At 36.6% G+C, this 15962-nt stretch overlaps 1 protein-coding gene across 1 annotated transcript; it reads right to left on the reverse strand.

Moving 5' to 3' along the window:
- Positions 1-1383: 1383 nt before the first annotated feature.
- Positions 1384-13852, reverse strand: LOC128244097 (uncharacterized). The gene is given in 8 exon segments (XM_052962112.1): positions 1384-2292; positions 3114-3259; positions 3589-3710; positions 4695-4801; positions 5981-6159; positions 6464-6718; positions 10855-10942; positions 13751-13852. Coding segments are annotated over 8 exon segments (1908 nt in total).
- Between the last annotated feature and the right edge of the window lie 2110 nt (positions 13853-15962).

Genomic DNA, 15962 nt, shown 5'->3' on the forward strand with positions numbered 1-15962 from the left:
TAAGATCGCAGATTTTCATATTTCCGTTCGAAAATTATTTTTTATGGCTAAAAGCGTTACTATTTTAAAAACGGTTTAAGAAAATGCATAAAACATAAATTTTTTAACTTAATATTAAAATCTGCGATCTAATATTTTTGTCAGCAGTCTTATATGACTGGTATACATGCATCTTTGCATAAATTTTCTAGTCCCAAGACAAAAAATAAAAAAAGTTGTCAAAACTTTTAATCTGTGAGTGCAGCTTTAAAGAAGTGTCATTCAAACGATGCTTATGGATATTGGGGTTATTTCCCCTTTACGGAACATTTGATGATTTTAAAAAGGAATATTTTTCAAGCACCCAGTTAAACATAAATATTTAGCGTCACTGACATATTTGCTCGCAGTCATTTTTCATATACGTTTAAATGATGCTCATGTGGTTTTATTCAATATGATATATGATTCCATTCACTGGGTAGGTCCGTTATTTATACAAACCAACACAATACGCTGCATCATTCTGAGGTCCAATGAAAACCAGTATTGAATACTACCCAATGAGGCGATGTTGCCCAAACTTATAAGGGATACTGTGTGTAGTTTAAAACTTTAATCACTAGCGGATTCATGGAGGGATGTGTACACCCGGCGCCCCCCCCCCCTCCACAAAATGCGTCCAAGTTTAATTGTTATTTCAATATCGCAGTAAAAAATAACAAAATACGCCCCCCCCCCCCCCCCGTCTAACGTCAGTTCCTGAATACGCCCTTGAATTCATAAGCGGTCGATCTAGGATAAAAGTGGCCATTCTGTTAATTGTACTGATCACCAAACATATACTTTAATACTTCTTTTGAATGATCCTGTGCTGTCACACATTTGTGAAAAAGAAGTTAAACTCAACGAACACAATTCAAAAACTAATTGCCCAGTAACCATTTTATTACGTTTTAGTGAATTAACAGTTTCAATTGAAAATCCAAACAATTATTGCATTTCTTTTAATTCGATATATTGCTAATAGTAATTCTATTTACATCTTTAATAATGATATTTAAGTGAAAGAAAACTTACGCATTACATGTTCATAATACTGTGATAAAAGTCTACTAACAATTCAAATTAACTGACTGTGTAATTGGATGATAATTGTTATTATTTGACTGTTATTTCATTGGCGGCCTAGTACCAATTACAAAATGGTACTCAAATTCAAATAAATGTTTAAAAAGAATCAGCTCTGGATATTGTAATTTAACCTTTAATTTTTTTGACCTGATTGAAATAAAAACGTATTAAATTTTAATAAAACCCCTAGACTTTAACTCATAAGATATATGCAAAAAATCAAACAAACTGATTGTTTTATTGGATATCAAACGTAAACGCTTTGTCTGTTTATGTTCTTGGCGGAATAGTGCGAACAGTGACCGGCGTAGGAAGGCGAGCGGTTGTCACTTGACGAGGTCGACGCGTAGTGGTCACAGGACGACGAGTAGGAGGATTTGTGGCCACCCTACCTTTTTTAGAAATCTTGCGACCCTTTACGACGGCCGTCAGTAAGTCATACGAGCATTTTTCGAGTAGCCGACAATCGTTACCCTCTTCCTGATTCGGGAAAAATAATATTTGTTCGCTCTCAACAGGCAAAGAGTCAGCGTAACGTATATTTTCTTGCAAGATTTTGTCGACCTTTTTGATCGGTTCCGGAAGTTTGTACTCCTCGTCTCGGGCCAATGCTTCAACCCACTCTTCGTCTGTCTCTGGCGCTGGCGGATTGACACATGTACGTCCATATGGGTTTTTCGTACACTCGCCAGAGTAAGGCGTAACTCCGTCCGCTAGCATATCGGCATGAGTAATTTCCCGCTTTTTACGCCTTCGATTTCCTACATTCTCTTCATCGACGACAAACCTCATTTCCGACACGCACAGATCAAGATCTTCGTCGCAGAATAGATCAGGGCTTCCGCTACAATTATTAGCGCAACTCGGCGAATCCTCATAATCGAACCAATTGTCTGTCCAATAGTCTTTAATTCCATCAATATTATCAAGAAAACGCATCCCAACCATTCTCTCGTCAGGGTTATGCTCAGGCTTATCCTCGTCGTTCGGCGGGTAATCAAACGCTGGATCAACCCCACATATATCCCTTTGTCGCTGTCGAAATTTTTCCCATTGGTAGTCGATGAATGCATGGTGCATGTAGAAGACGGGATCGGCAGCTGCCATGCTACGTGCCATAGTACCACCGACCCATCGGTGTACGTTGTTGTGAGAGCCCTCCCACCGTCCGTCAAAGTCCTGCAAAAAGTTGCTCGATTTTAGTAAATTCTTAAAGTGACATTTTTATTCAAAATCAATACATACACATGTATAACAAACATCAATTTTGAGTAATACATCTTTAACTACGTACTAAATAAATAATTTATGGAAAATATAAATTACTGGTAACAAGATTGTAATCGTGTATTCAACAGCTGGAAAGGCAAAACAATTAAATGATTGGTGAATGATAAAAGATTTACTGTGATCTACTATAGTCTCATAAGTTAAAACATGCATCTTTCTTTCAAACTAAACTGAGTATCCTTCGCAAGAACCTTTTTTTTTGACATGTATTCATCTTTTTTGCTAAATCAAAACAATTGTATTAATTGTGGTAAATCTTAATTGGGAATAAGAGTTCATCTTTAAGTTTAATTAGGTCCATATTTGATAAATCTCATTTTGTGTGGTCTGTTAATGGTGTTTGTATGTGAATGTGATGTTTGTTTATTTTGTTCAATGACGTTTAGGCCCATGCCTTTCTGCATCAAGACAGCTTTTATATTCGTTTATGACTGCTGGGCTTGTCACTCAATTGTGCATTGCATTATTAAGTTAAATCTCGATTTTAGTAAATTAAGTATAATTCAGTATATATTTGATCAATCCTATTTGTGCGATCTGTTTGTGGTGGTGTTTGTACATGAATCTGGTACTTGATGTTTGGTAATCTCGTTCAGTATCGTTTTGGTACATGCCTTTCTGCCTTAAAATAGGGTTTATATTTGAATATTTGACTGCTGGGCTTGTCCTTGGTATGTTCATTGCATTTTTCATACTCTATAAACACATACCGCTAGTCGACAGAATTCCATGAGAAAGTCAATCCTGGATTGACGGATGAGAGAACCCGAGCCACGGGCTATGTCTCGCCTAAGTGGGGTTTCTCGAGCTTCCCAGCCAGCAAACGGCCCGCTGTCAACTAAGCCTGACCCAGTGCCTGGTAAATGAACATAAAACAATCGAAAAGATGCCCATTTACTCGTTTGCATTGAAATATGTAGTGTTTGAAGGTGTTCGGCGTCGCAAAGACAATACTGAAACTACGCTACAAGATTCTTTCCCTAAATAAGTAGTTAGATGCTTGTTTACATTGTACCTAAGGCTAAGCCACATGTCCACACTTCAATTGAGTAATTCACCATACTGATCATTAAGAACCTCGCACTTTCAATACGATCATATGGGTTATTCGGTTTATAACAACACGTATATTCTTATAAAACTTGTGACTTATGTCATCACATACCAAATGATCCTGAAACTTACCCAAATGGTCGTCGTCCCACATGATTGAGAATCCAGGTCCAGCAGGCATGTTGTCATCTTTGGAACTATCCCAATAGGGAAGGAACACTCGGTCATCTACACGTCGTAATGCCTCCTCAAAGCTATACGGAAAAGGCGCTTTATTTCAACATGCTATTTATTGTAAGTGTGCTTCAATTATGTATTTACAACACATATATGAAAAACTACAGACACAAGCTCAGTAGCCAAAAGCTTAACCAATGCAAACTGCTCATTCAAAAATCATTGATATTCGCACATGTTTGTGGACCAATGGCAATGGAGGATTTACCCCATTTATTGTAGCTTCATATCATGTAGAGCAGGTTTGATGGTGTATACAGAATTTTTTTCGTAGCGAGTATTTTGTCGGTCTACATGCTTTGGTTATGTCGTGTGTGTTTTTTTATAGATCGCTTTGCCTTCTGCGCATGCGCGTTATAAATATGATTGACAGTTGAGGGTGCCGTTATCTGGAGGCAGTTGAAGCTCAAGTCATGAACCCGAATTTGAAATAGATGAGAAATCTGCTATCAAATCGTTTAGTGTACAAGTAAAATATCTATGTAGCTTTTCAAATTCTCATTTACGTTTCTTTCTTTTAAATGCTCTTTATAATGTACAACTAATCGAGCAAATTCAGTACCAAAATGTGCAATCTTTTTTGATCATTATGAATAAGAAACTTATTGATTCGTTATTATCATTTTCCCTCACAATATCTAATGAAAGCATGGAATAAAAAAATTTACCAATTTTTTTTACCAAAATGGGGATGGGATTAAAAGCAAAATACCACGGACATAATAGCACATAAATGGTAATATGTATATTTATTAATGTTCATTTTTGTCCACTGTCGAAAATACAACCAACCTAGTCTTCGCCTCGGTAGAATGAATTTCTTTAAGTTGACAATTTTAATATTTTCAGCAGCCATTTAATATTTGTTTTATATCACTGTTTATGCCTTTTATTTTGCATATTGTTGAGGTTTGAGAATTGAATAGTTTTATTTACCCTATCCGAGTTAAAACTAAAAGTAAACAAGTTGCAAAGTAGTATATGAGTAACAGGATTTTTACAGCGCGAGGAAAGCTCGGTGCCAGGGAAGGAAGGCGTTTCCTCCGTGTGCACCACCTCTTCTTAACGCCATCCGATGTACCAGGGCAAAACACAGCATCGTCTCATCCTTAAACGTAAAGTCAACAATAATTCTTAGACAAGCAAGTCAAGAGAGTGATTTGGAAGGCAAACAAAAATAAGAAAATAGCAGGGCGTTTCAATAGGAGATCGTTAGTCAAATATATCATAACTTTCCAGGAGGAATCTCCCTCGTGTTGAGCGTTTCAATACAAAATTACCGTAAGAACATTTATCGTATAGATTCTGCCCGTAACTTTATGGGCGTTCCCGAGTACTATAACGACTATCATATATGTCAAAATAAGGCCAAGTATCGGTTAAATCGTGACTTTTTATTGGCAACATAGGTAGTTGCAATGTCACAGAGTTATTTTTCTAATTTTCTGAAACAAAATGAGGACTTAGGGAAAATATACTACTTAAAATTTCCCAAGTTGTGGACAAGCGATACTTTTACAAGTCTTATAAGGCAAAAAAAGTATTTGTTTTCACTAACATATCAAAACGGTGAGGTAGGTAGTTAGTTAGTTAGGTAGAAAGGTAGGTAGTTAGGTAAAACCGTATTTTTTATTTTTTCCTTTGTTTTGAGAGCCGGGATCCAAACAGACCAATATCAGGGTATATCACTAGTGTAGACAAAATTGAAAAAAGGTCAAATATAAACATGGTTGCTCCAAAAATGCGCTTTGTTTAGGAAATAATGAAATAAATCCACTCTGTCAAAAAAAGTTTAGGGTCGGGAAGAAAATAGGTCGGTCGGGTTAGTGTAACAAGCAATTTTTAAAGCTCAAGTCAATTTCAATAGATGAATAGTATTGTAAAATATTTCATAAATTAGTTCATCACTTAACAATTCTAATGGCCATTACTCAAGAACGACAACGTTAAGAGATATGTAATTTGATGTTGTGTTTGCTTTATTTCCAGTAACGACAAAAGATTATACAAATTAAACTGCTTTTATTTGATATGTCGCTCAACAATTGTTTGTATTTATCTTGACGTCATTTTTTTTGCGTCAATTTTCTTGATACTAACGTTTTGACTAAATAATCAAAGTGTCATACACTTAATGTCTAATTACTTTTGGTAAAGTATATTAGTTTACGTTTTCTATAACAGTTTTATACTTTTAAACCAAAACAAATAGATGTGATCCTTAGTAGAATTTGAGTAGAATATAGTATTAAAATCGGGAAAAAATGGAATTTGATGGTTTACTTACGTCGTATAGTTCGTTTAAGGCATCGTGGAATCTTTCTCTTTCTACAATAGAGAGCGTACGATACTCCCGTCGAGTTCGGAAACCCGTTCGCGGTGACGTTATATTACGCGGGGCAAGTCTTCTGATTAGCCGAGTGCTGCGCTTTCGCCTAGCGCTGTTATCATCAATATTGTTGCCATCTTCATCCAATTCCTGCAGGGTGAAACACATCGATTTAAATCCATATAGCGTCTGTGAAACACGAGCTCGGTTGAAATAGCCTACCCGTAATATGTGACAAAAAATAAGGTCAGATTGAAAGTCAAACGAGGTTTAAAAGCAGGTATTCAAATTTTGCCATAGCACATGAACTCTGGAACTCGTAACTTAAACTCTATACATGTTTCTTAAAACAAGTGTCTTTTAACTCTGCAGTTTTAACTATTTACAAACTTTAGTTTATGGTGCATAAATTATGCAAAGATATAATCATTTGAGAAAGACATTACTTAAAATGTTAGTAAACCTGAAGTATTTCGGCTTCTTCGAGCTCATCCAGCTCCGCAAAGTCATCGCTAAACAGGTTATTCTTGAACTGCCAGAGAACTACACGAAGACACCAGATCCTAGCGTTCTGCAGAGGGACATACGCGGTGTTGATGTCAGCCAAACACTCGTTGTAACTGTATGGTACCTTTACGCCGACAATGGTCGATGACGAACCACCTGTGCCGCCGTCGCTGGCGTTTAATATGTCGACTAAAACACAATCAGAAAATTATACGAAGGTATATTGACGCCGACCAAGCAATGCCGCCAAACTGCCTTTGCCGTCGATGTATTCATTGAATTCGTCGATTAATATATGGTAAGAAAGAAATTATTCTTAGCTATACATCGTACATTTACGGCGACAATATTTGCCTGCCAACCGATTCTGCCGCCGTGATATTTATTTAATATGTCGACTCAAATATTAGAAGAAAGTAATCATTCGTATGTTTAGCATAACTTTACATCGACTTAAGTGACCAAATTTATTCGTCTACCAACCGCTTTTACTGTCGACTTAAATAAAGGGAAGAAAGGTATTAATCGTTTGTGGGGCGTAACTTTGCATCGATTAGAGATGCCCGCGAAACACTTTTACCAGTCATTGTATATTATTCGTATATGTAGCTTAATATTACATCGACTATAGTCGTAGACAAGCTACTTTTACAGCCACAATAATCATTGCATATGTCGACTTAAACGCTGTAGCGTGCCGATAAACCGCTGTTCCTGTCGCCGCAGTCATTGAATATATGGACTTATAACAAACCAAGAAACGCGTGATTCGTCGCTTCCGGTATAAGGGAGTTATACGCCAACTATAATCGAGAACCAAATGCATTGAAAATGTCGACTACAAATAGTAGAAATTTGTGACTGGGCGCTTGCAGAACAAGGGAGATTAAGGCTGACTATAGTCGCCGACCAAAAACATTGAACATGTCGCCTAAAAACAATAAGATATGTGTGATTCGTCCTTCCCGTTTTAAAGAGCTATATGTAGGAGATGAGATTTTTTTCTGAATGAAATGTATTTAAGGAAAATGTGTTTTTTTCGTAAGTTTTGCGGTGAAATAATAATCACGGTGTTGATTGTATTACTCTGTTGTTTCCCACTTTTTCCGAGAATTCTCAACCATTTCTCGCACCAATTTGAGAGTTGAAAGAAGGAACATTTTAAGTCGGTTCCACAAGCATGGAATATTCCGAAATCTGGCTTCATATTATCCGCTGCAGGTGAAACGGTCGATTTAGAACTAGGAAGACTTGTTCGCTCTCAGTTCATGACACAAATTACAGACTTCATGAGAAACACTGGGGTAATTTCAACCATAGCCGTCTGCGAAGTCAGTATTCTTTCTTATTACAACCCTGTTGATATTGGTGTTTTTAAATGGGACTCTTTAAAACTAGAAATAACTGAAACGCAGAGTCAACTGATAAAGAAGAATTGTGACGATTCTTACTTTACACATTTTCTTTTGTTGAAGAAAATACGAATGTTGCGACAATCATAGGAAATCTGAACTCATATTTGTCAAAGATGACCAGTTCTGAAAGGTACAAATCATCCGCCTCGTTGATAACACATTGCATCGACGATTTGGCGAAACAGTGCGCATTGAATGCTTTATAACATACCATTCCTGTTATTGTTCTTTCAAGATATAAAACAAGCACAAGCTAATAAATTGGAGAACAAAAACACCAGTTCCTTCATCAACGACTTTCTTACTGATTTCAATACACCAAACATCCTTATGGTTGATCAATTACCCGGCTTTGACACGAACACAAGACCAAATAGAAGAATGAAGCAACATGTCAACATATTTTCTGGTTTTCTAATTGAGGTAACTTCGACACGGACTTAAGACCAAAAGAAGATGACGGGACGGACACAGAGTCATGTGATACCATTTGAGTGTTTGGGCGGATGACTGAAAAGAAATGTATTCAAGTATGGTCTAATCTGACGAACACAGAACCACAATATCAAGGAGAGGCTCAATGGATCGATACAAAGCAAGTGGTTCCCCCAAAAAAAACCAACGCATTGACACAGATTGATAACATATTCTTCAAACACTACACTTACTTTTTAAAGCTGAAATTTTCGTCCAACACTGTGGACATCATCAGAGCAACTGGCCTGACTATCGCTCACTCGCAGCTCTGACACTCGGGACTTCCCGCCGAATTTCCGTAATCCGGCGAAAAGTGGGTTGTAAATCCCAGAAAGGATTATGAACCGGGACGAAGGGGCCTTCCTTTCTGGGATTTACAACCCACTTTTCGCCGGATTACGGAAATTCGGCGGGAAGTCCCGAGTGTCAGAGCTGCGAGTGAGCGATAGTCAGGCCAGTTGCTCTGATGATGTCCACAGTGTTGGACGAAAATTTCAGCTTTAAAAAGTAAGTGTAGTGTTTGAAGAATATGTTATCAATCTATTGGATTTACCTACACAATGAACTCATTCAAGAATAGCATTGACACAGGCTTACAAGTTTCATCGTTATGACGAAAATGTTGATTGCTCAAAAGATGAACGCAAAGAAAAGACTAAAGATGCAAGTACTTTTCCCCTAAAGTCTTCATGCATATGAAAGTATATCTTGATGGTTACAGAGTCATTTCAATCAGGCTAATAGAAGCGTGCAAACAGCTTAAGTGAAGGGGAAAAAAACTTACATAAACTATGGACAATGTTAAACACACCATCATCTTACATTCCTGATGATCTTGATGACAGCAAACGACTTGAAGAGGATGTTGAGTACATGATGACCGTGCTTGCTTTTATTCTTTACCAAGATTGTGTCCCCGAACTTGCCTACACTTTTCTGTAGACGTGAGTATTGTACTGGTACAGCTATTGTATGCATTGTTCAAACGGCTGTTGAGATTGAGGCCGCCTTAGATGTGCATGTTGAATTAGTCCGAGGACCAAACACTATTCTGTTTCTTTATTTTGTCGCTCTAGAGGCAGAAATTGGTGTTATAGGAAAATGCAAAGCAAAATGACTACGGCTCATGCGGGGCCAACGACTTTGCATTAAGTATTGGCAGGAAACAATGATATTAAAGAAAGGCTGTCCATACTTGAAATGACAAAAATGCAATTTCATCGCTTACAAGCATGGACAAGAAAAACGCACAAGATCTTTTAAATACTAAATTCGAAAGAGGACAATGCTATTTTTGCACAACAGCAGTGCAATGAACACTTAAAGATGTATGGATTTCACCGTTTGATCCATATGACATAGAAAATTAGTTAAAACGATAAAACTGGGTGCTTCCATTCATTGCACATTTTGCTGTCAAATACTCAAGTAGTGAAGTTTGCTCTCAATTAGAACAATTCCGACGAAATGATACCAACAGAGGATTGCTGCGATCGGCGTATGACACAAATAACTTCATTTGCTTTGCGCTCGTCAAATTTATCTACAACTTTGCATCACTGATATTCTTTGTTTGCATATACATGTATATGGATATGAACTTGCCGTTGAATTGCACACTAGTATCGGTGTGTTTGATAATGTCCTGGTTATAAGGCTTTCCACATTCCTCCTTGAAACATTGCGACAACCTACAGCACATGGGATACAGTACTTTCACGATGTTTAGAATGTGAAAGATCGTGTGTCGATATCTTTTTGCTGTTGGTCAAGGCCTCCGGTTTTCAGAACTGTGTTACACAGCCGGGAATATTGTTTTGGCAATTGAGTTGATGTTCTTCGCAATACTCCATACAGTATCGTGTTTGGAAAATATCGGGCCAAAGTTGGTTTTGATTGGCAAGATGATGCAGGACCTGGTTTACTTCCTATTTATACTCTCAGTCATGGTAGTTTCATATGGGATTTCCATACAAGCAATACCTTCTCAAAAAACGCCATTGGAGTGAAAAACTGTTGTGACAACGTTTTGAAAACCTTTTTGAATTGTATGAGGGGAGATACCATTGGAATAAATCGAAGGCAAAATCCTCTAAAACATTTGATACTTGTTTACAATGCACAAACCGCAATTTTTCAGGAGACGCAGATTGAACCAACGACGAGTCCAAGTTGATTGATGGTTCTTTACCTTGTTGCCCGACCGAGTAATCACAATATGTTGTGCCTGATATTCTTATATTAACTATGATGGTTTTTAAAAGTAGTTGATACTTCCATTCCTTTATTGATGCTTTCACTGTTGTTATTTTAATGATAGAAATCCATATTTTATACAAAAGCATGAAAGAAAGGGGGTTATCTGTAATGTTTTTATGTCAAATTAATTAACTTGTGTAGTTCAAAAATAATTATAAAACACATTTATCCTACTGTCAATATTTGGCTCTCCTCCTGACGGATGGGTAATATTTGCTAGCATATCCGTACATTGATCCTTGTCTTCGAATAATTCACTGACCTGGAATTATAGTTTCATAGTTTATTCAAACCATAAAGGCAATAAGCCCTTCAGTATACATCAATGGATATATAATGTCCAATTTTGTCAATCGATCAGTGGTCACAATTTATATATGAATACATGTATACTTATTTATGCTAACAAGGTACTAATGAAAACAACTGTACACAGGCAAGTACACATTGAATATAACATAATCATAGTGAGGAGACAGTTATTACAAATATCATTATAATGTATTATATAACATTATCATAAAGATTACTTGCAGTTTTAAGTTCATAGGCCTTGTGGATAAACATTTCTAATTTCCTTTGAATAGTCGTATTTGTATTTAGAGGATGTTCAACAAAGTTTGGTATATTTGGTCTATTTTAATAGTTTTTATGTATGTATTGTCTTCTTAAATCACTATGTAAAGTACATTGAAACAAGAAATGAAATTCATCTTCTAGCATATGGCAAATTTGACATTTCCTTCATAAACATAAATAGGAGTACGTTCATGCCATCTACCTGTAACAATTTCTAATCTGTGTGACGAAACCAAAAGCTGTAATGTACTATATATATTAAGATTATAAGACAATGGTAGTTAACTATTGGTAAGTGCAATTTAAGTCAGTCGATTCAGCCATTTGTGATATATTATCTTATTCTTGTACAATGAGATAACCTGATATTGTATCCATCAAAAAGTATAGCATATGAAATTTATTAAAGGCGCACACTAAAGTTTGAAACATTTTTTTTTTAAATTTTAATGCATTCTCTTGTTTAACTCATTTCACTCAATTGATCAAAACGAAAAAGGAATATGATTTAGGTATAGTTAAAGTGACACTCAATCAATACATACTCATTTACAACAAACATCAATTTTGACCGATAAACCTTTAACTGCTTACTTAATAATGCATTTATGGAAAATATTAATTACTAATAACAAGATTGTAAACGTGTAGTTAATAGCAGAAATCGCACAAATATTAATGATTGGTGAATGCTCAAAAGTTTACTGTGGTCTACTTTAGTCTAATAAGATAGAAATACCGTGTTTTATGCTCATTTCTTTCAAATTAAACTCTGTATCCTTCATAAGAACTATTGTTTTTGACATTTATTCATCTTTTTTGGAATATTAAATTAATACTAATAGTAATAATTGTGGGTTAATCTTTTTTGGGATTAAGAGTGCACCTAAAATATTAACGCTATTTTTGGCGCCTTTTAACTGGGGAATTTGTGGCTACGTAACTATATATTGAAAAAGGTTTGGTATGGTTTAATTCTTTTAAGTTAAATGAGTTAATTTTTAAACAAGAAAATGCATTTTAATGTAATGAGTATTTTTTTTTACATCAGTCTATAGTGTGCGCGTTTAAGTAAATGGATATTTTATGAATGAAAATTGTAACTGATTTTTTAGTGTTTAGGGATAGTTAGATGGCATGATGTAACATTTTAATGATTAAGTATGGTCGGAGTGAGGGTATCGAACGAGCCCTTTTTAAACATTAAACTATTTCTTCGGGTCATCTAACTGACTTAGAATAGAACCTCAATGGCTGACAAATTGTAAACGCAAAATCCGAAGCAGTGATTGTGTATTGTATGATTGGCAGTAGTCGAAACCCGAAAGTTGAAATTCTTAATGATTAAGCTTAGCACTTAATGAATGCAATTTCATTGGCTGAGTATGTAGGTTCTATTCTGAGTGCAATTTCATTGGCTGAAGATGTAGGTTCTTTTCTAAAACACTTTACGATGGGTAAATACGACTCGGACAAAATTAACCTGATCCTCTTGAACTCATTTAGCGCAATTATATATGTCCTTGCTTGCTTGTTCGACTTTCACGAATTAAGAAATATAAAACAAAATAATCAAAGCGAAACCTTTTGGTATATTTTTTGCCACTTTTTATTTCGGGTCCAGTACAAATGTAATAATCTGGTTTGTATATATATTTATCGTTCGCTGCTATGTATCTTGAAACTGGCTTATACATGTACAAACACCACGCTTAGATTTGTAGAACACATATACATGTATTTTAAAGCATTTCTTTATTGCCATTGGTCGGAAACTATGTAGCTGTTCATACTTATTGAAGAATTGTAATTGTTAAAAAATAGTGGCTTAATTGGAGACTGTCCGTTTCTTTCCCGTTTTAATGTTATTATCACTTTAAATATAAATAGAGTAATGGAATTTCTATTACAGTAGAAGAAGGCGATGTATTACATTCCTGAGATTAATGAATCACATTATCATTGACTTGAGGATTATGTATCACATGTTAAAGATGCACTTTTACTCCCAAATAAGATTAACCACAATACATATATTGTTTCAAAATCCAAAAAGGATGAATATATGTCAGAAAAATGGTTATTATGAAGAACACCGAGTTTAATTTGACAGAAATGAGCATAAAACACGGTATTTCTACCTTATGATACTATAGTAGACCACAGTAATTCTTTTAGCATTCATCAATCATTTAATAATTTTGCGTTTTCAGCTATGAAATTCACGGTTACAATCTTATTATCAGTAGTTAATATTGTCCATATATGCATTATATAGTCAGTAGTTTAAGATGTATCAATCAAAATGGTAATACATGTGTTTGTATTGATTTTGAATAAGAGTGTCACTTTAAAGACTTGAGGTACATGTAGATATATCAATTTATAATAGACCTAAGGTTGCATAATACATTTATAATGACTGATTGTATATTTTGATATAGATAATATACAAGCTGGAATGTCTATTTTGGGAATCCAGAGCACTAACCATGTTCTCAATGTTTGCAACTGTTTTCCCCAACCTGCGCATCTTCCGGTTTATTTTCTGGGTCATCTGAAGGACTGGCGAGTGGGCGCTCACTTCCGTCATACAGATTAGGCTTATCAGCACCAACGTAACCGGAAATAGTTTTTCCATTTTAGGTTATCCTCTTTTCAATGTAATTAAAATAGGACTTTATTGTTAAAGTAATGAGTGTTATACACTCCACTGATATGCAATGCCTTTTCAATAACTAGGTCTCTTCAATATTAGCGTTATATGTTAAGTTTGAGAGTAAACCAAATGGATTATTTTAAATAATAAATAATGAAACCTAAAGGAAAATTGCCCTCATGTGCAAATTTTCTTTTGGGTTAATATAACAACTCCATTAAATAGTATTTTCATTCTATAACCTTAAAACAACTGAACTTTCCCCCTTTAACCCGTTGCAAATTCATAATCCCGTGTTTATATACCGGGAATTACTTTCTTTTTATTCGTTGTTAGCCAATGCGTTCATTACAAACTGTTTCTAAGCCGATTAGCATCATCTTGTTTACGGAAGCAATATATGTCGAACATAAATCATTTCAGGTGAATAAACCCTGGAAACATCTGACAAGGCAGCTCTATTTGATAATCATATGATTAAAGATTGACACACCAAATTTAAAGTATAACCTTTGCCACAAGGTGAAAGAAGTGTGCAGCCAGACCGGGGCTCGAACCCGGGACCCCTCGCTATCAGGTTGAGTGCTCTACCGACCTTCATTCCCGATCTTACTCTCGTGCACTAGGTAGTTCGGCCCTTGTCATACCCTACTGCACAACTCACTTCATTCCCGATCTTATTCTCGTACACTAGGTAGTTCGGCCCTTGTCATACCCTATTGCATAACTCACTTCATTCCCCATCTTACTCTCATGCACTAGGTAGTTCGGCCCTTGTCATACCCTACTGCACAACACAGTTATTTCCGTTTCCTGGTCTTACCCTAGTGCCCAACATAATTCAGTCATTGTCTTATCCTATTATCCAGCATAAATCAGTCGTGGTCTTGCCTAAGTTACCAGCATAGGTAAGTCCTGGTCTTACCCTAGTTACCAGCATTATTCAGTCCTGGTCTGACCTAAGTTACCAGCATAGGTAAGTCCTGGTCTTACCATAGTGCCCAGCATAATTCAATCATTGTATTATCCTAGTTCCCAGCACAATTCAGTCGCGGTTTTACCCCAGTGCCCAGCATAACTCAGTCACGGTCTTACCTAAGCGTCCAGGCAGCATAGTTTAATCATTATCTTACCCTAGTTCCAAGCATAATTCAGTCGCGGTCTTACCTAAGTGCCCAGCATAGTTCAGTCATTGTCTGACCCTAGAGCCCAGCATAATTCAGTCCCGGTCTCACCCTGTTGCTTAGCATAATTTGGTCAATGTTTTACCATAGTGTTAAGCATAGTTCAGTCCTTGTCTTAACCTAGTGTCCAGCATAGTTCAGTTCTTGTCTTCCCCTAGTGCCCAGCATAATTCAGTCCTTGTCGTATCCCAGTGCCCAGCATAATTCAGTCTTGTTTTACTCTAGTACCCAGCATAGTTCAATCCTTGTCTTACCCTAGTGCCTGGCATAATTCAGTCTTGTTTTACTCTAGTACCCTGCATAATTCAGTCCTTGTCTTACCCTAATGCCCAGCACAGTTCAGTTCTTGTCTTACTCTAGTGCACAGCATAGTTCAGTCCTGGCTTACCCTAGTGCCAAACATAGTTCAGTCCTTGTCTTACTCTAGTGCCCAGCATAGTTCAGTCCTGGCTTACCCAAGTGCCCAGCATAGTTCAGTCCGTGTCTTACCCCATTGCCTAGCATAATACAGTCCGTGTCTAACCCTAGTTCCAAGCAAAGTTAAGTCCGTGTTTTACTCTAGTACCCAGCATAATTCATTCTGTGTCTTACCCTAGTGCTTAGCAAAGTTAAGTCCGTGTCTTACCCTAGTGCCCAGCATAGTTCAGTCCTTGTCTTACCCTAGTGCCCAGCATAGTTCAGTCCTGGTCTTACCCTAGTGCCCAGCATAGTTAAGTCTGTGTCTTACCCTAGTGCCCAGCATAATTCAGTCCTTGTCTTACCCTAGTGCCCAGCATAGTTCAGTTATGGTCTCGCCCTAGTGCCCAGCAAAGTTAAGTCCGTGTCTTACCCTAGTGCCCAGCATAATTCAGTCTTTGTCT

Source organism: Mya arenaria, chromosome 8, assembly GCF_026914265.1.
Source record: "Mya arenaria isolate MELC-2E11 chromosome 8, ASM2691426v1".
Classification (NCBI taxonomy): Eukaryota; Metazoa; Mollusca; class Bivalvia; order Myida; family Myidae; genus Mya; species Mya arenaria.